This window comes from Diadema setosum, chromosome 20 (assembly GCF_964275005.1).
Source record: "Diadema setosum chromosome 20, eeDiaSeto1, whole genome shotgun sequence".
NCBI classification, from domain to species: domain Eukaryota; kingdom Metazoa; phylum Echinodermata; class Echinoidea; order Diadematoida; family Diadematidae; genus Diadema; species Diadema setosum.
In genome coordinates, this window is record NC_092704.1 from 8,151,675 (window position 1) to 8,178,262 (window position 26,588).

General features: G+C 40.6%; 1 protein-coding gene across 1 annotated transcript in view; it reads right to left on the reverse strand.

Moving 5' to 3' along the window:
* Nucleotides 1–26,588, reverse strand: part of LOC140243859 (uncharacterized) — a 342,981-nt gene that overhangs the window by 35,252 nt on the left and 281,141 nt on the right. The window contains exons 13-19 of the mRNA XM_072323532.1: nucleotides 18,683–18,883; nucleotides 17,266–17,445; nucleotides 16,454–16,601; nucleotides 14,923–14,996; nucleotides 14,156–14,233; nucleotides 11,735–11,923; nucleotides 5,321–5,415 (exon numbers count right to left, since the gene is read on the reverse strand). Of these exons, the coding sequence (XP_072179633.1) occupies nucleotides 5,321–5,415; nucleotides 11,735–11,923; nucleotides 14,156–14,233; nucleotides 14,923–14,996; nucleotides 16,454–16,601; nucleotides 17,266–17,445; nucleotides 18,683–18,883 (965 nt within the window). The remainder of the gene's footprint in view (nucleotides 1–5,320; nucleotides 5,416–11,734; nucleotides 11,924–14,155; nucleotides 14,234–14,922; nucleotides 14,997–16,453; nucleotides 16,602–17,265; nucleotides 17,446–18,682; nucleotides 18,884–26,588) is intronic.

Below are 26,588 nucleotides of genomic sequence, written 5' to 3' on the forward strand. Positions count from 1 at the left end.
AAACGGGTAAATAGTTGAGTAATACTTTGCAAATTCCCTCTCAGTCGCGTCATAGCAAGTACAATTGTATGCTTCAGCTACACTTCAAGTACAATGTAGGTTGTGCACCTGCACATGAGTACACACATACACAGCACGTACAGAATTGAGCTAGCACAAATTTGTTTTCAAATTGGGCCTTCTCCCATGAACATGATGACATTTGTGAAATCTACCCAACATTTGTTCAAATATGGATAGTCAGACCAGTGTTTCCACAAGCATGAATCAGCGGTGCTAGTTATTGCTCATGATCCCCAGTTTACAAATATGTCATGACTTGATTTGACAGATCTAACCTACTTTTTTTTTTTTTGGGGGGGGGGAGGGGGAGTTTAGTATTGTGTGGAAAGAAATTAATAGTTTAAACAAGTTGCACATCAATCATCTTAAAGTGTCATCTCCCTAGCCTCAATGAGACATACAATACTGACAGTTCTCTCTAGCAGTATGTTCATGCTAATAAAGCATGTTTGAGGTGTTTTTGGAGTAACAACAGAAATGATCTGTAGGTCTAAACGTTGTATATCAAGATAAATCGGTAGACAAACTTGCTTCTGGGCACCTCTCCAAATTTTTCTTTTTTATCGCTTTCACAATGACTATCTGTAACACAAGGAGGACCACTGCTACAGCTCAGCTCGACATACTGAAGATACAATTTCCATCGCGACAATGAAACCTGCACACGACAGAGTCCTGATAAAGTGGAGCCGACTGTAATCCAGGTAGCGGTCTTTAATACATGCACACTGCTATTACAGAATGTTTGCTTGGGATACGGATACATGTTGGCATACATGAACAAGGGTCAACTCTTGAAAATTTTTGACATTTCACTGTGTTTTTCTATATCGTTGTTGTTGTCGTTGCTGCTGTTTTTTGTTTTGTTTTTCTCTCTCCCCCCTAGTGTCAGGTGAGTTGGCTATTTTCTGATTCAGGTTGGGGGGTGGGGGGCGCTGCTTAGGACAGTAGCAGGAAGATCGCATTACAGGCATGTCTCCTTACTGGATTAGATGCTCAGCAAGATATTGGGAGGGAGTGGGGGGGGGGGGGAGCTGCAGGAGCAGAGGGAACGGGGAGAGAGTGGAGGGGGTGGGGTAGCGAGGTGAAGAAGAGATACAGTGTATGCTTAGATGATAGTTGGGTCTAGGTGAGGGGTGTAGGAAGTACCAATCGGCAGTGAAGGAATGGCTCCCATGGAAACAAATGATGTGAAAGTTTATAACGGTAAGAGGAGAGGAGCTGAAAAAAGTTAAAAAAAAAGCAACAAAATGAAAAGAATGGACAGATTGATCAGGAAGAGAGTGCATTACTGAATGATTACTCATGATTAGATACTGAATTTGATGGATAGAGCAACTTCTGAGGTAAATGAAGCTAGAAACAAAAAGACACTGAAAAGCAGTTGCAGAAATTCAAGATAAAGCAAGTCATACCAGGAGGAGGAAGTGACGGTTGGGAGATGCAGAAATAAAAAAAGAAACAAACTCTGAAATGTACCTCTTACATTTGGTTGTGCCACAATTACATGCTTGCCCAAACTTAGAAATGAAACCCTCCAAAAAGCAGGGCTGCCAATATCAACACATCAAAAATCTGATATATATCAAGGAAAGATGAAGGAGATAATTGTATGTTAGATGCACGTCAATGAAAGAAAATGATTACCAAAACAGGATGGTTTTAAATTCTCTTGCCAAGGTAATGCACCAATATTTTAGTTTTCAGGGGGCTTCCTGCAGAATTTGAGAAACTTGGTCACTATGGAAATGTCATCATTTAATTCACGTTCTTTCAAAGTCATTTCTTTCTCATTTCTTCTGATATCCTTGAAGATGTATAAAGTATACATACAAAATTCTAAGTTGAGAATTAAACGTACATTTTGAACTTTATAAAGCAAATGCACCTGTCATATTTCTGCTCCTGAACTGACAGTACTGTTTTGTAAAAAAAAAAGGTTTCAAACCACGGTTGCAAAAACCGAGCTGAAAATCCTGTGCTCCAGCAGGGAAAAAGCAAATTACGGCACGGCACGGGATTTATGGCGCACAATGCGGGAGAACATTGAGTGTCCCTGTCTCCCTCCCCACCCTAAAACCCAAGAAACCTTTTTCTCTCCCCTGATAACCATCTTTTTCTCTTTTTTCCCCCCCTCTCTCTCGCAGATGACAAGATAGTACCCGAAACGAGATAACAGGGGGGTACAACATGGGGTCACGGGAACACTCCCAAGGGTTTTAGGGAACATAGGGGGTTAATCCTCTCGGGAGAGGGGGGCATAGCAGGATAGGGGTAAATTGAGGGACAAGGTGAGCTAATTGCACCTGCTGACAGAGGTCATACAGAGTCTTTGGAAACTGAAACAACAAACTCATCCAGCAAGAGAACACAGTCAATGGCATTCGATATTCAGGGCTGCCAGTTTTGTGACATCTGCCTTGGAAAATTGATTATTTGTGTTCTTTTTACCCTGCTCTCTCTCCCCTGAAAATTAAATAGCGAATGATCTTCTGCAGGAACTAAAAAAAAGTGAAGAAAAAGAAGAGACCAACTGAGAAATCATCTAGCATATATGTTTCTCTCTTTCTCTTTCTGTGTAACATATGATATCTGAACCATGGAATGAAATTTGCTGGGACAAATTTTCAGGAAATTGGGAGGAATTATGCATCAGGGTTACAGATCTACCCTTAATAGGCTCAGGAAGAATTGAGACAAAATTAAAAATAAAAAAAAACAGGACAAATACAAGATATGTACAGAAAACAAAACATATTATGAAAGACATACAATGAGGTGAAGGCTAATGGTATAATTTCATAATTGTGGCCTCTGAACATCTCTCTTTACGAGCTAGTTTACAGTCCATCATCTGTTTTCCAGGTGCACTGCTACCGCATCCAGGCCATGTGCACAGTCCCCACCCACTTGGGGAGTTATCCTTGGCAAAGAATAGAAGTTGAGGTTCTGATGATTCTGCGTGAAAAACACCCACTGTTCTTCAACTGTGATATCCTTCTTTAAAAACAAAAAGATTATACCCCAATACCTTAAAGGTCCTGTTTACCTTTGGGAGTAGTGATTTAAAAAATGTTAAAGATATCACATTTTGATGCAAATGTGTAGGTCTGTTGTATCGCAAAACATCCTACCATATATATTTTTTTTTCTTCTTTTTTTTTTTTTTGCAATAAATCCTAAAATATAAGGAGATATCCATATTTTTCTCAATAAACCATAACTGTAGACGGTTTTGTCTGGAAACATTTTTATTATAACTACTGTTCACATTTTGTGTATTTTACAATATTTCACATCAATTATATGGATTCAATTTTTTAAAGTGGTTGTTTCTATCCCTAACTGACATTTTAAAACTATTTTAAAGCACTGATGCTGGGTTTTTGTTTCTTCTGCAAATGGTAAATTATGCCTTTAAACTTTGTATATGTACATATATATCTCACTCTGCCTTCTTTCTCCTCTTATTGTTGTTGTTGTTGTTGTTTTTTTAAATTTGCACGTCTGTTTCTCTATCTCTTTCACTGTCCATCTATCAATTTTGCTTCCCTATATCTCTCTTCCCTCCACTCTTGTATTTATTAAGCCTTCTTCGTACATGTTTCAGTAGTACCCATATCAATGAGAATCACAATCTGTTTTAACCCTTGCTGTGCCAGGGACTTTGTACAGTGTGTACAAGGCTATGGAATTTTCTGTGCCAATCAGCACTCAAAGCACAAAAAGGGTTAATGGATGAAATTGCTATTGGTTGAATGCGTTTGAGGCCTTGCCAATATCCCTGAAACCTACCATTTCCCTTTCTCTGTATTGTCTGAGTGTATCATTTCTATGCCAACAGCCCAATTTTTGTGAAAGCAGACCCAGAATCCAAATTTCCCAAACTCTAGCAGCTAGCCACGAATCTGAGCAATAATACTTAGCAAGGGGCAAAGAAAACGACGGAGGAAAGAAAGAAAGAAAGAAAAAAATCATCTGAAGGCAAGAAAATGAGGTGAAGATTCTTATCGAGGCAAGTGATGACCTGAAACTTTGGGTTAGTCCTATTTTAGGAGCCGTCTGTCACTCGTGCTTTCCTCCCCGCACCATTTCTGCCCGATGCGGGCCCGAAAACCTCAAGAAGATGTTGCGAATTACTGCCGATCCTTGCGAGCGCAAGCTCATTAATGCCTCCTCTGCTGGGGTCAGCTTCACACATGCATTACACCACTAGACTATTCCTAGACAGCAGCCACACGTAATCTATCCCGCAGCAGAGCAAGGTGCAACAGTCTTATGGGTATATGCTGAACATCACTCATATTGCTGTAAAAGTGACAAATCCCACCAAAAGTCTTAGGACAATGAATCATTTCAATGACCCAGAAGTTATTTTTAAAATGGTTCATTACACTTTTAGGAATTTAAAAAGAATTGTCAAATTATGTTCAAGATTCTGACAAAAAGACAAGATTCTGACTGTGTCATTAATTTGTATAAACATTCACCTTCATGACTCCTGATCCACCCCCTCCCCCCCCAAAAAAAAACCAAAAAAACAAACAAACAAACAAATACATGCCAAAGGTTTTTGCTGTATCAAGGCATCATGTCAAAATCTATCTGTGTGATTTTGACTCAGGTCAAATGTATCTGTTTTTATCTCAACTGTAACTAGGATGATTTGACAAGTTTGCTATTAAAAAAGAATAAATAGTCTCCCCCCCCCCCAGAAAAAAAGAGAAAAAAACACAACCAATGACAAATATACAAAACTGTCATTACAATTTTTTTGTATCAGTTAGTATCCCTCCATATTGCACATCTGGGTCTCAGAAATATGAAGGGGCTTAGAATAAAATAAAACAAAAGGCTAAGAAGAACAATATTACAACAACATCAACAACTACCTGCTACAACCTAACCCACCACTGAAAAACATCAAGGCACGTGTAGGTGAGCGTATTACACCTCGCGCAGGTACTCAAATGGTCCCTCAGGGGCATAGTTGAAAGATGATGTTAGGAGGATGAGCTACAAATAGCTTGTTTTTTCCTTCTTTCTTTCTTCTTTAATATCAAATGGGAACTATGAAACTTGAAAAGATACTGGCACAGTACAAACGTAGAAAAAAAAATATCTGAATGGTTCGTGTTAAAGATTAGTTTTTACATATTATACATGTATATGAAAAGTATTGTTGGTCAATGGTAAGGGGGGGGATGGGGAGCAAACTGGGAAGGGGGGGGGGGGGAATAAAGGTTGGTGGACTCACCTTCTGAATTCCAGTAATGACTTTGGTGATGGAGGAACTCCATTCTCCGGCCAGGTCAGGAAGTGGAACTGGGTCACGGTGCGTGTCTCCTGGGTCTGGTGGGCAGGTGGGAAAAAAGAAAGATGAAAAGATGGAGAGGAGGAGGAGGATGAGGGGAGAGTGGAAGATTAGAAGAGGGGGAGAAGAGAGGAGGAGTAGGGGAAGGAACAGGGAGGAGGAACAATGGTGAAGGAGAGGGGAGAACAAGAGGAGGAGGGATGGGAGAGGAAGTATACGGCAAGGGGACGAAGGGGGAAGAGGTCAAGAAAAGATGAAGTAATGATGGAAGAGGACGAGATTGGAGGAGGGGGAGAAGACAGGAACAATGGTGGAGGAGATGGGGGAGAAGAAGAGGAGGAGGAGGGAGGGGGAAGTATACGGCAGGGGGGGGGGCGAAGGGGGAAGAGGTCGAGAAAAAATGTAATGATGGAGGAGGAGGAGGAGGAGGAAGAGAAAGAGGCAAGAGAAGAAGAAGAGGAGGGACGGTAGGGGAAGAATATGGAAGGGGGACGAGGAGGGAAGAGATTGAGAGGATGAGAAGTAATGATGGAAGAGGAGGATATGGAGGAGATGAGAGAAGAAGAGGAGAGGAGGATATGGAGGAGGCAAGAGAAGAAGAGAAGAGTAGAAGATGAAGAAACGAAAGATGAAGAAATAAAGAATCGATACAGATTACGGAAATAAGCAGCGAGGTAGAAAAATGCGAGAAAGTTTTGAGGGGAAAATCATGTTGCAGATCACCCAACGCAGAAAGAGGTATGCAAAGGAAAGAATGGAGGAGGAAGGAAAGAGGGTACAAGAAACAATAGCAAAGTTGGTTAATACAGACAGCAAATGCATGTGATCAATTGTACACAAAGTTATATCTAGCACAAAAAATGGGATGTACAAGAAAAACAGAATCTTCCAGACTCACAACATATTACTGGAAGTATTGTTCCTTACATCCTTGAAGTCGTCTGCCATATATCCCTACACATAAAAGACCTGTTGTGTTCTCTTCACGCTAATTCACGCCACTTGAAATCAAGTGCGGTTCCTGCTTGCTAAAAAGTACGGGTATACAAAGTGGGCCATGCACTAGTGTGCATCTCGAAAAATATTCATGGGCCCAACTACAGAGGGAGCCCTTCGAGAGCAACGACCACCCAGCTCGAGCAATGAGACTAACAAGAGGAGAAGCATGTCATTCGTCACTCATAAGTTGCCGGTGCGATACCATCTACACATACGCAAATTTATGGAAACAACTTTTTTTCCCCAACTTTCTTCCCTCTCTCTCTCTCTTTTCATTTTTCCTCGCAGAATCGCTTCTTCAGTTGACTCCTTTTTTTTTTCTCTGGCCATTACGCCGTGATCAAACTCGTCAAAAAGTGGCAGGTTTATGAGAAAGGGCACAGGTATGCATAATGCCCCGTCGCCACGAATATGCCGAGAGGAAATCATCCCGGTGAGTCACGCAGCGACCAACATCCTCGGCGAAGCTTTGGCAGTTCTCTGCTCATTGCTTCTCACTAATGAATTAACTACGATGATGGGGTTCTTATCACTCATTTCTTTTCCTGTACAATTTTTTTTTTCTCCGTTGCCATCCCTTAACTCCCCCCCCCCCCCCACCATTCTCGGGTTTGATTGAAAATAGAACTGAAAGCATGTTTACGGTGCTTGAAATCTTCAAGTCGACTGTGATCAGATTCAGTGCTGCGTCTCTCTGATCGAGACCGATATAACTTTTTTGCGCCGATGCGAGGAAATCCAGTGTGGAATCACTGGGAGAATCCTTAACCAGGAATCTTTGGCTTGGCTATTGTTTGGAGCCAAAATTAATCACTATTATATTTCACATTCTTCTTACTCCCATTCACATGCCTCTATCACATCTTCCGAGTACTGTTTTCATTTCATCTTTAAAGGAGACCTCCAGATGATTTTCAGATTTCTGCATTTCAGCATCTATAAAATTGACTATACTGGGTACAGAGTTTCAGAATTTACTAGTATAGTGATTGGTATGAGGAATATAAAAGAATATTGTCAAAATTCATAAGAAATCACAACGAACAAGGATGCTGACATACAAAGTTGTAGCAGCTTCACATAAGAATGCATAATTGGGTGCTCAAGAAAGCAGAACAAAACAAGAACACATGCATCATTTCTGCACAGGTGTACATGTGGTATAGCAATGGAATTACATTGCTACAGTAATGGAATATGAGAGCCTCCTATGTCATCATCCTTGTTCAGTGTAACATATTTTGGGTTATTCAGAGTATTGGTTTATCTGCTCAAGGACCACAATAAATGCAAGCAAATCTAATAAATGTCACAATCGATTTATGTCCTATATGATGTAAAATAATATAAGTCATCTGGAATGCCCCTTAACTTTAGATTGCGATGCCTACAACATTTCCAGACCGCTTTTTTTTTTTTTAAAGGTACAATGTATGTTTAGAATTTAGAACTTATGCTTTGATAGCACAGCTCTGTCGTCTTGGCAACAAAATCAGATTCAATTCAATGAAATTTGCTAGATACAAGTGGAAAATCACTTCCACAATTTCACGCATGATCTTGACCGTATGACACTGAAATGCATGTTGCACACGTCACCTGCCTATGAAGGACAGATCTGACATAGGTCAGATAAAGGTCATCATTTCCCTTTGGCTGAAATCTTCCTGAGATACGCTGTATCTGCCAGATGAACTAGATAGTATGGTTAGGGAGCATGGAAAAGGAGAAATTCCTATGTCTACACCAGAGTGAGAAACTTCTCCTTCAATTCCAGATCAGCCCCCATCCTCCTTCCAACCCCTCCTCCCCCCTCCCCCCCCCCAACTCTGGGGGTTGATGATTAAAAAAATTGATATCAGCAACCCTTTTGCTGTGATTAGCAGTCGATGAGTTCATATAATCACTTTCACCCACAAAAAAAAAAAGAGAGAGGGGTTATAATGGATGAGGCTTCGAGGCGTAATGGGTCAAACATGTGTGATTTTACGTTTTGCCGTCGCGTCAGATCGGCCGCAGATCCATTGGATCTGACGGGGGAAGTCACGGGCGACGTCTGCCATGTGTGCTGCGCTGTGATTCTCGTCAAAGAGTGTTGTCGCTACGGCTAAAGGCAGCCCCGCAGAAACGGCCACGGCACAGGTGTCTGCGTGGCGGGGAGATAGGTTACTCAACACCCACGAGATCGCATCTGCGGCTGACTGACAGTCGCCGTTTCCGACTCCCGTGGAGACGGCAGCACTGGATGGGGGGAGCGCCTAGCTGAGAGACGAGCATCACTCAGGAAATGTTGCTCGCTGTGCTTTAGTATGCTGATTTTCCAATACCATTCAATATTATCTAAATATTGACATCTGTAAATGAAGCACTGCGGACTTGCACACTGTGGTAATCCTGTTCCACACATTACCTGCAGCCAACAGTTGTGAACCATGCCCAGGAGATAATGATTAATGAATAATGCAACAAACAGGTTTGTGGTTGCAACTCCATAATTTACAGTAAATCTATCTATAAATCAAACAGGTCAACTGTAACAGTGTGTGTGCACATCGGTTAAGCAAGGGAAGAGAACACCAGCTAATGATGTAATAATGGGGCTTAAAAAGTACACTCACCCATCACCTTTTGTTGGAAAAGTATCCATGATTAAGAATGAAGGGGCACAACAATTGTCCAGGGGGGTTTCCTCTTTGACTATAAAATCTAGCATATTCCCGCCCTCCAATGCTTGTCATGAGCTCATACTGAATAATTTAGATGCAGTTTGCGCTGGCAAGAGCACTCATGCATGATAAAACTCATGAAAAACAAGGAAAAGTAGAAATTACGCGGTGCGTAATATATGTCCCCGCCGGAAGTAGCATTTAGTAGCAAAATGTACAATATAGGTAAAAAGATGAAGGTCAAAGGTCAAAGAAGTCAAAGGTCAAAATTCTATGTAGAAGTTTTGAAGCCCTCACCTAGTGCCATCACATAAAGCAAACGGAATCGAAATTGGGTTAGAAATGGCGAAGGAGTAGCATTTTGTAGCCAATGTACAATATAGGTAAAAAAAAATCAAGGTCAAAGGTCAAAGAAGTCAAAGGTCAAAATTCTGTGTAGAAGTTTTGAAGCCCTCACCTAGTGCCATCACTTAAAGCAAACGGAATTGAAATCGGGTTACAAATGGCAAAGGAGTAGCATTTTGTAGCAAAATGTACAATATAGGTCAAAAATCAAGGTCAAAGGTCAAAGAAGTCAAAGGTCAAAATTCTGTGTAGAAGTTTTGAAGCCCTCACCTAGTGCCATCATATAAAGCAAACGGAATCAAAATCGGGTTAGAAATGGCGAAGGAGTAGCATTTTGTAGGCAATGTACAATATAGGTCAAAAATCAAGGTCAAAGGTCAAAGAAGTCAAAGGTCAAAGTTCTGTGTAGAAGTTTTGAAGCCCTCACCTAGTGCCATCACTTAAAGCAAACGGAATTGAAATCGGGTTACAAATGGCGAAGGAGTAGCATTTTGAAGCAAAATGTACAATATAGGTCAAAAATCAAGGTCAAAGGTCAAAGAAGTCACAGGTCGAAATTCTGTGTAGAAATTTTGAAGCCCTCACCTAGTGCCATCATATAAAGCAAACGGAATCAAAATCGGGTAAGAAATGGCGAAGGAGTAGCATTTTGAAGCAAAATGTACAATATAGGTCAAAGGTCAAGGTCAAAGGTCACAATTGAAATTCTGTGTAGAAGTTTCAAAGCTCCCATGTAGTGCTATCATATAAAGCAAACAGAATCAAAATCGGGTTAGAAATGGCGAAGGAGTAGCATTTTGAACATTTTGATCACACACGGACGCACACACGGACGGACGCACGGACGGACGCACGGACGGACGCACGGACGGACACACACACGTACGGAGCCCGTTTCATAGTCCCCTGCTCGAACTCGTTCGGCGGGGACAATAAACGAGCAAACACAAATCACAAGATCTCACAGCATACATGAAAAAGGTACGGATGGTACAATTCATCATCACATTTTCAACATATCCCTTCCTTTTATTTTTATAGAGAGGGAAAATTTTGCTTTTCTGGGACTTTCTATTCCTTTCTAACCCCCCAAAGTTTCTATTCAATATCTCTTGCTATTTCCTTACATGCCAAGGCCAACAGAGACAAAATAAAATGCATGAGTCACTGGTCCCTTTCAGATGGACCTGTGCAGTGACTACAATTACCGAATTCACCTTAGGAGTGATAAATCATTGAAGTATTGTATGTGGGTGAACTGCTGCCCTGCACTTTCGGGCCAAATATATCCTTTGGTTAGATCATGAGCACCAGGTGTGAAACTGATGGCACTCTTAACTGTATGAGGCCTGACTGGTGAATCAGTAGTCTGCACTCTCAAGACCCGACATTGACTACAGCCCAAAGAAGGAGGTCACTGCCAGATGTGGGTGCAATTTGAACCCACAATCACAACTCATCATGTGCTTAGGTACTTTCCTTCTCTTGCAAGTGCTGCCAAATTTCATGGACTTTTCAAATCTTACAGGATTTTCATTTTCAGAAATATGAAAGAAAAAGATAAAAGAGTTTTCAACAATCTTTCTGGGCTGACACCGGCATATTCAAGGGAGAATATAAACAGGAACACAAAGCACAGCAAACAAAAGCTGCAGTATGTCAGAGTTCTTTTCTCCCAAGTAGAAATAGAGGAAAACGGGGTCTGTAGAGCAAGACTAGTATCTGGATAGGTCTTCCTCCAGCAGAGAAACAAAGCGAGCACAAGGCCCTGTCACAATCACAGACAATCATGTCAGAACAGGACACCAAATTATGCATCACCGTGGTCGGATGAGCCTTTGGGGCTATCAGGAATGACCTTTTTATGCATTCAATTGTGTGTTTGCTATGTGTTCCTCGGATAAACTTGTTTCTGTGGTCACATGATAGAGCACAGATGGAAACCGTACTAGCAATGATGACGTACTCCACTGGTGATGGCGATACTAACAACAATAATTACAATCATTACAACAACGGTGAAGATGGCAATTGTACAGACAATTGTGATTACAATGATGATGATGATAAAAGTAACATACATTTTAATAATGATGATGACAAGAATGATACTGTAATTATAAAAACTACAAATGATGATAAAAATTACTATTATTGTCGTCCTAATTATTAATTTGTCATTATTTTATCATAACCATCATTTTTTATCACAGTAATACGAGTATTATTAATGACAAGAAAGATGAGAGACACAATGAAAATCAACTTTTACAACACTGCAGATCATTTCCTTCTTTGCAAAGAGCTAAACAAGGCCCCCTCCATCCACACCCTAGCGCATCCTTACCTCGAGATTTTTCAGGTAGAAGCTGCGGACGAGGTAGTCCTCGCACCAGACGTGCTCGGAGACCAGGTGCACCTCGTAGAAGTGGTAGAGGGCGCTCCCCTCGTCGGGCCAGTAGCGGCAGCGGTTGATGTCCGTCTCGGCCAGGTGGGTCAGGTTGACGATGACCACTGACCCTTGCTCCCACACCATCTTCAAGAGACAGAGAGATGCGCAAAAAAAAAAAAAAAAAAGGAAGAAAGGTTTGTCAGAATGAGGCTCACACAACAAAAACATTTCATCTCTACAGGTGTTACAGAAAGAACATCTCATTGCCAACCAAAGGGTGCCTACTTCCCCCATCCTGCTAGTTATGGCAGTTTAGAATCACACATCAGTAATCACTGTTTTTTCTCTAAATTTCACTCAGGAACATCATGGTTCTGAGTTGTCTTCCAATCAAAGTTTCGTTCAACTCTGGACACCCACTTGTCCTTTCACCGATTTTGACCTCATGAAACACATATGAGAAAATATGATGAAGCTTACACTTGTAGTTTGGTCTCTCATTCACTTCTACATACATGCCACATTTTTTTTTTCTTGAGTGTGTGTTGTCCAAAAACATCCACACTCATCTGATGCCTGACATAATGCACAACAATACATGAATATCTCAATGAATCTCTACGAAATCTTGTTGTAAGGAGCTCCATAAGTTTTACAGCTAGAATTCAAATCACTGTAAATTGGCAATACACAAGTAACTCCATCCTACGCTTAATGCTGCATTATGATAAAAATTCCTTGCTTCTGTTATACATGTACCTGTTCCTCATATGTAGGCGTATTCATATGACTAACCAGATTCATGAGTCGGAAACATAAAATACTTGATGTATATCAATTGCCATTACATTACATGTACATTGTAGATCAAATATCACATCATTATGCATGGATCTCTTTTTTGTTTTGCTTTGTTTGTTTGTTATCTTTTTTAAAAGGTTCCTCCCCTTTATATTTTCTGCGAATCCTATTTCATTGCTCTGCACTTGAATATGACTCAGGTGAATTTCCTCCATGAAACAAGACTTATGCCACACCAGTTTGGCATCACGCCATTTCACAAATCTTAGGATCAAGATCGTCCAACTGCGCTTGATATAAATCCATTGCCCAGCCTGGGGCTGCAGGCTTTATGATCATGCTTTCTATATAAATGCACAGAAGCATCCAAAATGTTAATTAGTTTCACTCTCGCCCACTGCTCCATGCTAATGCCACATCAGATGCCCAATCAGGCCTTGTCTAGACTAAGATGCACATATTGGATTTCACATACAACAAACTGCCCCTCCTCAACAGTCAGTCCCACATGTTGACATTAACATGAGGTGGCAAATTTCAAGAGTTGGAGCCCTGCAGTGCTAATCAATAAAGTCTCTTACTAGCCTCTGGCAATGATCATTCACTCGATAAAGATACAGCCATTACTTGGCATCTATATTAATATTACATCAAAAGGATAACCTAAATTACTGAGAGGCATTACCAACACACATGTTCATCCTTTGAATGAAAACTTTTGAGAATGTTAGATCTATAATCTGATTTGTAATAGTCAAATGAAATACCAAATCACTGACTGGGGTTGGCTGTCAGTTTATTAATGATCTTCTGATTTTTGCACTGGTATAATGGAATGTCATCTTTCATTTACTACTCTAATGCAACCTATACATTTAGCGATTTGTTTTTTGCCGATGACTATCTACAAGTTTCTTGTGGTTTACCTCAACAAGCAACCTCAAAAGCCAAATATCACAGATCCTTTCCCATCTTTAATTGTGATTCTTATACTAAACATGATTATGATAATGAGATTAATCATCACCACTAGCATCATCTTTTCTATATTCACAATGAGAATGATGTCATGATCATTAGCGTAATCACCATCATCACTGATATCACCTTCGTAAATGACAGAAGTAAATGTTGGGACATAACTTGTGAATTTAAGTTTATGCAACGATCTTCCACAGGAATGACACTCCATTGCCAAGAGCCAATAATCTCCTCTAAAGTATATCACAAGGTCCAAACACAAACCACAAACACCAAAGATGCAAATTCACAGATTACAAGAGAACTGAGCAGATTCTGTGGGAATCTATAACTGCACTATCATTGTAAGTTGGTTCACAGTGAGGCAATGACATAGAGAGAAAATGCTCATAATACACGTAAGTTCTAAAAATAGCCAAAATGAATTATGTTTCAGCAAAGCAGAAAACCTCGAATCATTACAGATTAAACATGATGGAAAGATGTGAAAAATCACTGTTTCATGCTATACTATAAAATGCTCAAAAAAATAAGTTACAAAAATAGCCAAAATGAATTTTTCAACAAATCAAATGATGTTTACTGCCACCATACCTGCCAGAAGTCTGCCAGTGTGTTCGGCAGTGGGGCCTGGGTGGCGATGTAGGCTGGTGCTCGGGGATCAATGTCCATCTAACGGAGAGAGGTCAAAGGTGAAGGAAGGTCAAGCGATAAAAAGCTGCTTCTGAAGTGCCTCCATTGTAAAATTAGGTATTGACGTCAAAACTGTGTTTACACAAGGGGAAAATATGCTTACACATGGGGATAATATCCACTGTCACACAATACGCATCTGCAATATTGCATACTGAGTATTTGTTTTGTTAAATTCTTGTAGATAGAGAACTATACTGTACAAACTACAAGTGTACATGGTGAGCCACTACTCTCGAAGATCTTGCAATAATGCAGAAAATGAAATCAAAACCACCCAACACAAACTATCCAAGATTATGTATGAACATGAACATCAAGTTTCAGTACAAGTACAGAATATAAACAAACAAGTAAATGGTAAAACTGAAGTAATATTTTACATGTACTTGTGTCAAAAAAGAAAATGAAAGAATGTACAATCACTTCCCCTTTGCCCAAGCACGGAATGGCTGAATGGCCGAGTCTCAGAACCCAAACAAACATCGTTGAAAAAGCTTAAGGTCTTAAATCACCAGTTGGCCATCATTAAAACCGGTATTAGATTTCAAATTTGTTATTCTTAATTGCACAGACTCCTAAACTGCTTTGTCTGACACTGAGGGTAAGCTTTTAACGTGTCTCATCACATGGCACGCTGTAAAGGATGAGAGACCAGTCGGACTTACAATGGTGCTAGCGTTGACGTAATCCGACTTGCCGGCACTCGCAGACTCCGTCAGCTTCACGCGAGCGTGGTCATCTGTAGACGCGATGGGGGAAATAAAAACCATTGACAGTTTACTGCTTGATTGGGGAGAGGACTCCATAAATTCATTACAGCAGATTACCATGCAATAAAGAATCTCTTTTTCTTCCAACGTCATCCAAGCTCCCTTTCTTCCTCATAGGGGGGGGGGGGGGTGTTTGTGTGTGGGGGGATGTGTTTGCAGAAGGGGGAAAGGCGATATATCATACCAATTCGACAACACAATAGTCCATCTAATTTCTCTTTCCTATCCCCATCTCTCTGGTTTTTGTTTCTTTTTCCATTGGAATGGGATATTATAAGCAACCACAAAGTATGCATCTTGAAAACTTACGAGCTGAATACATCACTTTATCCTTGTTTCTTTATCTATCATTGCTCTTCCCATTCTCAGACCGCAAGGAAATATATTTTGAAATAAGAGTACTACATTGTGCCTTTTTTTTTTCTTGTAATTCATACAATGAACCATCAACTTACAACTTTCATCATCTTTCTGCACAAACGAATAAAATCAATTAGGTGGATGACGAAAACCAAGGAGAAAGAAAGAAGAATAATTACAGAAGTACTTTTTTTCAGCTTCTTACAAACAAAAAAAAAGTTCAAACCTTTGAAAATATTTCTCTTCATGGTTGGACTTGGTATCAGAAATATATTAAGGAGTTCACATGAGCTGTAATATCAAAAGGGGGAGCTCTGACATGTTCTAGGACTGTATAAAACACAGCTTTCAGACATGCACTGCTTGCCACATAGTCATTCTCTCTGGCCTGCACTGCACTATGGTGCCAGGAAACTGCCAAAAAAAGGTCTAGGTCCCTCCCTTGTTGAACTCTAGGTGGCGCTGTTGCCTTATAGGACCCTGTCAGTGTTGGCTAACATTGGTAGGGGCTCTGGTTTGGGGTAACTTCTGGTTTGAAAAGCATACTCACCATGTGGTGTACATCAAATGTATACTAACATACAGTACTAACCAAGAGTATCAAGTTATGGAACATTGAACAGCTGGCACAAGAAACTAGGACTGAATTGTAAGCCAATAAGATCTGTTTAAATTTGATTGTATACCATGTGACCAGGGCATAGATTACTTACAGTAATTTTCCCCAATATCCAGTCAGCATTTTAAGCCTCATATACAATGTACAACACTTGGATTAAGTCTCTATGAAAATCCACTGGGAATTATCTCCTCGATTGCCACAGCAAGATCTGGGGCAGTATCGAACGGATGGACGGACAATCCCAAAAATAGAATTACTCTAGCAACCTTTGGAGGGCGAAGGTATAATTTGGTACAACAGTGGACACTGGTAGCCCTCTGTAGACAGAGAGAGAAAAATCTTCTTGTGACATGGGGGGGGGGGGCAGGGGGAAGGTCTCAATGGTTATAAATCAAAATCTTTTTAACAAGCACCCTAACAGTCACTGACGTTCAAACTACTCACATGGCACGGCCGTCTTGACGCGGTTCTTGTCGACATTCTCCGGCGCCTTGCCAATGTCGGTGCTGCACGGATCGGCTTCGTAGTTACAGAGGGCCTCCCATTCCTTGCTCATGCGGTCCTTGTTGTTGAGATGGTCCTCCATGTAGCTCTGTATGAAAAGAACGAAAAATCACATTTTAGTCTCACAAAACATACTTGCTTCATAGCTACCTTAAAACATAGCTCACTAATGACATCAGACATACCAGTAAATAAACCTTACATCACAAGACAAAACTTGATTACAGTACACATGAACTCCGAATCTATCCTCTGAAAAAGCAATCAATGATTAGATGTTAAAAACTGATCTGATGCTAGAGTTGAAGTAACTCTTGGCCTACTGACAACTAGACTAGCTGGAGCAAGAACATGAAAGAATAAAGGGTTATACATAGGCACTCACACATTAATCATTTCCTATACTCAAGAAAGACATGTAGCCCCTTCTGTGCTAGGGACTTTGGACAGTGTGTACAATGCTATGGGATTTTCTGTGCCAATTATGGCACTCAAAGTACTCAAAGGGATAAGTCCCAGGGGGTCTTTCATGAAAGTTGTCAACGCTGACAAGTTGTCAGTCTTTGACAATAACCATAGTAACAGTCAGTGACCAGAGCTTCTCAGCCAATCAAAACCAAGGATTTTGCTGAATTGTCAGAGCTGACAACTTGTCAGTGCTGACTATATTGATGAAACACCCCCTGGAGACAGAGAGGGACAGAGAGATCAATGGATGGAGTCAGGGGGAGAGTTGTAATCGATATACTGACCAGGACCACGTGACCGGTGGAGATGTCCATGTTGGACTGGACGGGTTCCTCGCTCCATGATGAGGTGCTGCTCCGGCTGGACGGGCTAGGCTGGGCCCCATCGCTGGCCGCCACGCTGCTCACACGAGTCAATGGCTCGGGCTTCTCCGACTTGGTAGCCATGCGCTGTCGACATAGATCCTGGAGTCACATATATGTGTGTGCGTATATATATGTATACATTCATATATTCGTTCCTCTTTTAGACGTACACTACCAGCAGATACTGAGAAGTACACTGCAGTGTCAAGGACCCAGTACAGTTGTAGCATGCTCAGGATGCTCCATTCCATACTATCACTATACAAACTTATTCAACATTTTAAGGCATATTTCACATAACCTGGGGCCTGTTTCATAAAGCTGTTCGTAAAGTTACGAACAACTTACGAGCGACTGGTGATCAGTTCTTGTGCTGAATTATGGAAATTCTTATAAGTATAGCACATCAGAACTGATCACCAGATGCTCGTAAGTTGTTCGTAACTTTACGAACAGCTTTATGAAACAGGGCCCTGGGCTGGTTTCCTCTAGGCAATCAGCAAGCTTGGAAGAGCCTTGAGCAACATAAAAAATGAACAAAGTGCTTGCAAACTCATTAACAGCATCAAAATGTATTGTGTAGAAAGTGCCGCCAACCAGAGCCCTGTTTCATAGAGCTGTTGGTAAAGTTACGAACAACTTACAAGCAACTGGTGATCAGTTCTTGTGCTGAATTATGGAAATTCTGATAGGTATAGCACATCAGAACTGATCACCAGTCGCTCGTAAGCTGTTCGTAACTTTACAAACAGCTTTATGAAACAGGGCACAGGTCCTAATAGAAGAAATATCTGTACAGTTTTTCTACTGTCACACTACATTACTGGCCCGAGAGCAAAACTTGGTGTACGAGACGATGTACTGTAACAATGTGTTAAAGGGACTGTACAGTACTGGTTGAGGTGAGGATTCAGCTTGTAACATTTTGCGATATATCTACAAACTACTCTATTAGCTGCTAAAGGGCATACAATTCTAAGGGGAATCAAATGAAAATCGGTTTTGAAATTACTGAGATATCCAAAAACAAGGAAAAACAAAAAGATTCCAATAAAAGTCGTGGCATGTCAATTTTATTGGGATCGCAGTTTTGGATATTTCAGCCATTTCAAGGCCAATATTCATCAAATAAACATTGAAACCTTCTTGAAACTACATGTTCTTTCATATTTCATAAGAGGTTTCTCATTATCTCACAAAAAAAAAATGTAAAAAACTTGAATCTTCACCTCGACCAGTACTGTACAGTCCCTTTAATGGAGAATAGAAAGGGGTAACATAATCGAGGGCAGGACCAAGGGAATGGGGGGGGGGGGGTATGGGGATGAGTCCTCACCTGGTAGTCAGCGGAAGCCTCGTTGTCCTTCCCCTCTCCCTGCTTCAGCTCCGTCACCTTGGCCTTATCATTGGCCCGCTTCCTCAGGCAGTAGACGGTCACTATGGCGACGAGGATGCCCACCACACAGGCCACCAGCACCACAGTAAGGATGACCAGAGCAAAGTTGTCGGGGCTGCTCGATGAGATCACCTTCACGGGCTGCAGGGACGAGAAAGAGTCAAATATATTTTATGGAACACAGCAAACCAGGGATACAAACTCCCAAGCATTTGTTTCTACTTGTACTTCAAAAGTTGTACTTTAACATTTCCTTATATCTATATTATCATCATTCTTTAGGTGTCTAAATGGACAGTCAATCTCTTGATTTTTTATGATATTTATCTGAAAGATGAATTTATATTATTACTCACTATCTGGCAAAAATGGCAAATCTTGTTTTGTTCAAATTCATGCACTTTGCAAGCTTGATGTATTACAATGTCTGGAGTAAAAGGCAAACATATAAGAATACATATAACTATGTAAGATATACTAATGGGTCACATTATTTTTTCCTCTCTAAAGTTTCCTTTGCTGCAGAAAAAGATCTCTCAGTAAACCCATTGCATCAGATGCTGATTTGGTTTGTTGCAAGTATCTACTATTGGTCACTAATGTCTCTATAAAACTCATCATCTTTGTTATACCACATATGGAAACAAAAGGTAACGATTACATATCAATGCACAATATTTTCAACCAATCACCTCAGAGGTGCAGTATTTCAATCCCCCAAAGGATTACTACATACAGCACACTTGTTTGTCACATACAATGGGTAAATATTACTATGAGCTCTGCAAGTAGAAGTTTTTGTATGGCATCACAACAGAATGAAGCCATTCAAACATGAGTGAAATCTGCTGCTGACAGCAAATTAATCTTTCTCTTTTCATCTAGTATCTCTTTCCCTGGTTTATGGGAGAGAAGGTGCCACAGATTGCAAACACATCAAGTGCTCATTACCATGTAGCATATTGCAAGCATATATCACAATAACTCTCACTTTTCACCTCTTATCATGCTCTTTAACTGCAATGCAATCACACATACAATGACAGAGACATATATGAATGCAAATATAAAGACCTACACACACACTTGGTATGCATACACACCTGCACACATTCACTCACCGACACACAATCATTCCATCCTCGTGACTTCTTTTGTGTATGCATTTTCAGTTGATAAAAAAAGTGACACTTTCAACTGTTCATATGATGAACACACTGCATGAGATGAACTTAATGTCACAGTAAAACCAAAACCCCCACCCACACATACATTAACCCGTTGAGGACGAGTCCCGAGTATACTCGGGCAAGCGTCTATGGGAAATGCGTGTTGCAGCAAAATCAAACCGTCCTCAACAGGTTAAGAGATGAATATGCAGACAATGCATTAATAAAGTGTCATCGATACCTGAAGGTCAATCATTTCCCTTTCCTATTGTTTCAATAGAAGATCAGCTTTCTCCAGCTATCACTAAATAGGCGTGTCTTCATCAGCACGAAGTTCAAACTAGCGGGACATTTTGCGGTCTTAGAAAATAGCCCGATACAGCGAATGTGCGTCTTCATCAGCTCGAACAGCCTGCTTCGGGAAATTAGTCCGAAAATTGACGCATGCGCACTTCGCAATATTACTCTGCCTGGCTCGCGGTTCGAAAGTGGATTTCCCCGCTCAAAATCTCCTATATCACCGTATGTACGATTCTACAACCAGGGAGGTGAGCAGTACAGCAAATTCTCCCCAAAGGGATATTAATAACGCTACTCTTTCTTCTGTCCAGTGAGGCATCTTATATGAAATTAACGAATAGCAATGTTTAAACAAATCCAAAATGCACACAATCTGCAAGAATCTTCAGCTAAGGTATGAATAGAGTGGACCAGAAGAAGAAGTTTACCAAAAAAAAAAAAAAAAAAAACCCCAGCTAGCATGCAAGGCACTGAGTTTTAATAGGGAGGTGAGAGAAATAACCTCCCTGGTTTTAAAGATGACAACAACAGTAGGCCTATAGTACACACATGTGATCCTTGAATACACCGTGCGTGTAATGTACTATACACAATCACTAGCTGCTTGTACATGCGCTTTCCATTGCCAGCTGGCGAACCAGAAGCGTGGAGGGATCGAGAAAATTTCGGGCTGATGGAGACGCACCCAAGATAGCGCGCTATTTCACGAATTAGCGCTCTAGTTGACGAACTAGACCAAGATTTTGGGGGAAATTTTCCCGATCAAATAGCGCGCTATCTACGTCTTCACTACACAGATAGCGCGCTATTTTGACATCGGACTAGTTTGGTAACCGCAAGATAACGCGCTATTTTGAAACTTCGGGCTGATGAAGACACGCCTAAAGATACACCAAACCACTGCACTCCTTCAAGCTACATTTTTTTTTTGTTAATTTAGATGAGTTTCTGCAGATTTGAAATCAATAATGCAGTGAAGCCCTAAAGTTGATTTTCAGCCTGAAACCCAAGAACTGCATGTGCAATTAACTTCACGTTTGGCTGAGTTGAACCATTGACCCCTTGACTTCAAATTTCTACCTTTTTGTGGAGCTCTGAGTGGCAATGTATGTAAGACTAATATGAGCAAGACCATTTCAAGTGCCACATATCAAGATAGAGGCTGGTCGCTTGTCAAAAAAAGAAAGAAAATAAAAACAGTTAAAATGGTTGCAAAAACAGGAGAAATGTAACAGAAAGTGAAATGAAAGAAGAGAACAAGGAAAGAGAAGACAGGAAAAAGGGGCAGAAGCGTTCTAGCTACTTCACCGTCTCTGGATTGGGGTCTGTGTGTGCTCTTGTGTCAAGATATTTGTCTGGAGTGGCTTTTAAGACTGCCCCCAGCATCCTCCCCAATCTGCATTGATCGACCTTTGCAGGTATTCTATCATTCCAAAACTCTTTCTCTTTTTTTTTCTCTCTCTCTCTTTTTCTTCCTGCAATTTTAACGTTTCATACCTATTCTCTCTCCTGCACATACATCCGGCGCCCGTCCATGTAGGAGCGGATTTTTTTCTCTTCTATTTTCCCACGGGTTCTAATTGAGTTATCTTGCCTGTGATCAATCAATAAACTGGTTTATCAAGGGATCGATCCACCTATCACACCACTGCGGTTGAGCAGCGCTGACTCCCACTGCCGCGTCTTTCGAATCCAAGTGCAAATCTCCTTTCATTTTCCTGCCTGCATTCCCGCTTCAAATTTCTCCTCATTGAGTTCTAAAGTGTTCTAGATTTCCCTTCTGGGTGCATGTGTGGTATGTATTTATGAATGTACGGCTGTTGTAGGTCTTAACTAATTTGATATGTAAACCTGTGCACATATGCACAAGTATAAGACCTTTTTGCTGCCATCCAGATATAATGCATTTGGGTAGGCAGGTATACAATCCAGTCATGTAGATAGATTGATAAAGATAGACTGATAGATCATAGATATTTAGGAGAATAGAAGGATGGGTACACAGACAGATCTATAGATAGATTTAACTAAATGAAGTTGTGTTTATCTGTCCAATATCTAGTTTTTGTCCCTTTTTCATTCCTTTGTGGTTACTGTGCCCTTGTGCTGCTTTTTATGCTAGCATTATAAGCCGTTGAGGACGAGTCCCGAGTATACTCGGGCAAGGGTCTATTATGGAAAATGCGTGTTGTAGCAGAATCAAACCGTCCTCAATGGGTTTAAGTAATTTTATCAAAAGCATTATTCCCCATTCGTGTAGCACTATATATCTACTGGCATACTATGCGGCAATTATATGAGCTTTATATATCCTCATGTAGGGATTCTGTGCGAGACAGGCATATATGCCTGTCTTGCAAAGAATCCCTACATGAGGAGCTATGTCCTCTTCTGATTTGAATTCAATATCATTTCAGTCTTTATATCTCTTTTTCCCTCTCAGAGTCTCAAGGTACACAGTGTAGTATTTGTGGTTCACTGTGCCTCATCCACTGAGGTAGTTCAAGTGGTATTCCTTTTACTTTTTATATAACAAAATGACTATAGACACTATGGACTTTAAAAATAAATCGTATAATTTTCTCGGCTCGGAAACAACCAATATGTGAGACAGCTTTCAACATCCTGGCCTGTAGTCTAAATTTACCGAACAGCTTCATGCCACTAATTTTTGCAAAATTCATCCCCAAAATATGCTTATTGTCTCAATGTTGTCATTGCTTGGATTGTACATGACCGATGAGTAAATATATCCCCACATATCGGAACAACTGTCTGCAACAATTATACACAAGAATCATGACCATTCAGCTCAAATCTCCGCTGACATTCATCAGTCTGACCTATCCAGCAAAGACTAGTTCACTAACTTGCAGTGTCCAAATTTCCTGCATTCCTTTGTAATAACAGCCATCCTTGACAGCTAGAAAGCTTGCAATGGACTGATTTCCACAACAAGAAATGCTAGCAAACTATATTGACATGTATTTAGCAGGAAGTGGCAATTGCCCTTTATAACCCTCTACATGAGATCCTTGTGGAAAACTAACCACAAAATTGTACTTTCAACCAACCTTTCTATCAATAAAGAACACATCGTCAGTTGAGAATGATAAGAGTGTTAAGTTGTCACAAAACCCATAGTGTTGAAGATAACTTAACGCCCTTCTCATTCTCAACAGACGACATAAGAGTACTTCCATCTCTCTTCCTAGGCAAAGCCATTATGTTGAGTAACATTCTGTCACAAATCGACTGATGTTGCTTGCTGCTCCTCATCCACCCCTTCCCCCAATAACCTGTGGGAAGCACCTGGCTCCAGAACCCACTGACTGGGCAGGTTGCCAAGATTCTCATCTGCTCCCCGCACCAGATTGTTTGAAAACGTCAATTCCATTCATTCATCATTCACACTCATTCAATCGAAACCATCAGGTGATCAACTGCAGGCAATATGGACCCACCCTTTGAGTACAGGGCAATGAACAGTATTCAACTGGCAAAGGTTGACAGAGCCAAGTCGGTGAGCACAGTCACCTTCATCTAATCCGATGATCTGCTCATCAATTAAATGCAGCTTTTCCAGAAAATCCGGACAAGCCCCCAAAACTGCAAAATTCAGAATTAATTAGCACAGTTCATTGTGACCCAGGAGTTGCATTAACTGTTCTCTGGTCTAACAACCAGCCATTTCCCCCTTCTTTTCTGTCTACACTGACATAGGTCTTCTCCTTTCAAAAAGAAGTGTCTGCATATTCAGCAGGACTAGTACCAGGTACTACACCATGCAGAGAAAAACAGGGAAGAAAATTGGAACATATGCTTGGCGGTAAAAAATGTTCAAAATGCAGTATGCCACACAAGCTACTTCTATGATCTGATTTCATACCATGCATGTCACAATTGAATAAAATTACCATCAAGCATGAATAATATCAATCCCTCCCAAGATGGAAAGAGGTAAAGCCAGTTCTTCTCTCTAGAATGAAACCAATCATCATTATTTTTTAAAAGCATATCTGTGCTGTCCACCAAAGCTTCAGTAACCCCTCCCCCTCCCCCCATCTCGCTCACACACGTCCAGCGGGAATTAAAAAGAGAAGAAGCGGGAGGTATTCCTCTTAATCCTGTCCTCACACTTTCCTGAACCCATGATTATGGAATCAATAAACCTAAGCACCCCTGGGCAATATGGAGACTCCTCCATCATACCGATGCTGGGAGCAATGTGAAATTAGGGTGTTGTACTTTGAGATGTGCGGCAGTCAGCGCAATCGGTCATGCGGAATTCGCCATTGCAATGTTCTGTCCACTGCTCATATAATTCGGCATACCTGGCTGTATTGAATACAGCCATGTCATGTATGATGAAATATATGAGCAAATTCTGTCTCCAGAGTTTACTCTGCTTTGTTTGCAGGGTGTCATCAAAAAAGTGTCGATCCATCTGCCCTGTAGCTGTAACTTAGGGTGCCTTTCAGAGCGTCACAAACATATTGCCATGAAATACATCTACATAATGTAGATCCTACTCCTAAATGCCTTACATTAGCCAGATTTCTGAAATCAACTTTAACCTTTGACCTTGACTTCTGATCCCAAGTCCAATAGGTGTCATTGGCAAATTTTGTGCACATATCTGATTCACTCACTGCCCTTGTCATGCTTCCCTTACGTATTCTGGACACATGGTTTGGAGAAAGTAAATGTTGAAAGCTGTGAGAATTTCTGTTACTGATCTTACCTGACCTTTTGACCCATGACCTTTACACTCTGTCACACATTAAACTCATTTACATTTCCTGTCACCCTACATCCCTTGTCTCAAGATCTGATGAAATGATATCAATGCCATTATAACTCTGCTCTGAAATTTAATTTCTCTCTCTGTCTGCGAGGACAGACAAAGGGGGCCATGAAAACAGATACTTGTCACATGGCAAGTACTGTTCTTGTCTCGCTTTTGAATAAATACATGATGAAACCAACAAAGAAACAAAACCCGCAATAGTGCCATATTTAGGCACAATCACAACTAACGTATGTAGCAGTTTACATCTCTATCTTTCCATATGAACAAACATATATCTATATATACACATATCTGCACATATGAGTATGTAGGCCTATCACTTGAAGCCATGGATACATGACCTACAAAGACACCGAAGACCGACATTAATTGCATGTCAGAAACCACAAGTTTCACTTCCCTTCGTATTCTGTAGCTTACATGAAATCTTATTAGAAAAGACTTCTTAGTTTTTTTTTTCTCTATTTTTTTTTCTTTGTGTGTGTGTGTGTGTGTCAGTGTGTATGAGCATATCACATACATGCAACTGTCTTACGGATTGAGGAAAAAGAAAAGAGCGGGAAAAGAAAAAAACCCAAACAAAACGAGCTCATTGCCTGGATCATATCTAAGAATATCTCCTGTAAGACAAACAATCCACTCGCACGGCCTTTGTAGCAGCGTTATCAATGTCAGCCCGGCTAACATCCTCAAGTGCCTGGCCGCAGAGCAAATATACCTGGCTGAGACAGCTGGCGCTTTTCCGGCATGGCAGCTCCCATCACAAAGAGATCGAAGAGGAAGGAACTTAAGGGACAAGTGGAAAATTTGACTATCAGATACACGAGAGATTTATTTATTGGTGGAAAAAACAACAACAATGGGACAAAAGATGAGAGATACTGTACAAAGAGAGTGAGAGTGAAAAGAGAAAAAAAAACTTACAAATTTGGATTTTTAGAAAAATTGCAATAGAATTAAAGACACCCTTTGCTAATTTCTCTCACCTTACTGGATAGTCTTTTGAAGTTCATGTGATTACAGTTTGAGTGCATTGCTTTGTTAAGGATTTTTTTTTTTTTTTTTTAAATGATAAATCCATCCTCCACAAACAAGAGTAATCATGAACCTCCTACTTCTGGATCCTAATGAGGTTAATGGGAATTTTATACAGAATATTGAAAGGGTTTGAGTTTTTTTCTAGCAGCTGTCATGTAGGATATGTACAGATATAGATACATGCTCTCTCACACACACACACACACACACACACACAAGAAAATATCTAGGATACAAGTTACCATATTTGAAATCACAGTATTGATCAGTTACTTGGAAAGTTTTTCCTAGATCAAACGTTACATTTAGTAGATTCAAGTCAAGAGAGCATTTGGAGCCATGCTCCTTCTAAGGCTTCTTCCTCCTCCTCTTCTTGTGTCTATCATTCTCTCTCTCTCTCTCTCTCTCTCTCCCTCTCTCTTTCTTGAGTTCTCCTTCCTTTACTGCCCTTAATTTTCTTCTACTAGCTGAGTATGCAACACTCACTGTTATTCTTATTCTATGAATGACATTTAACCATATATAG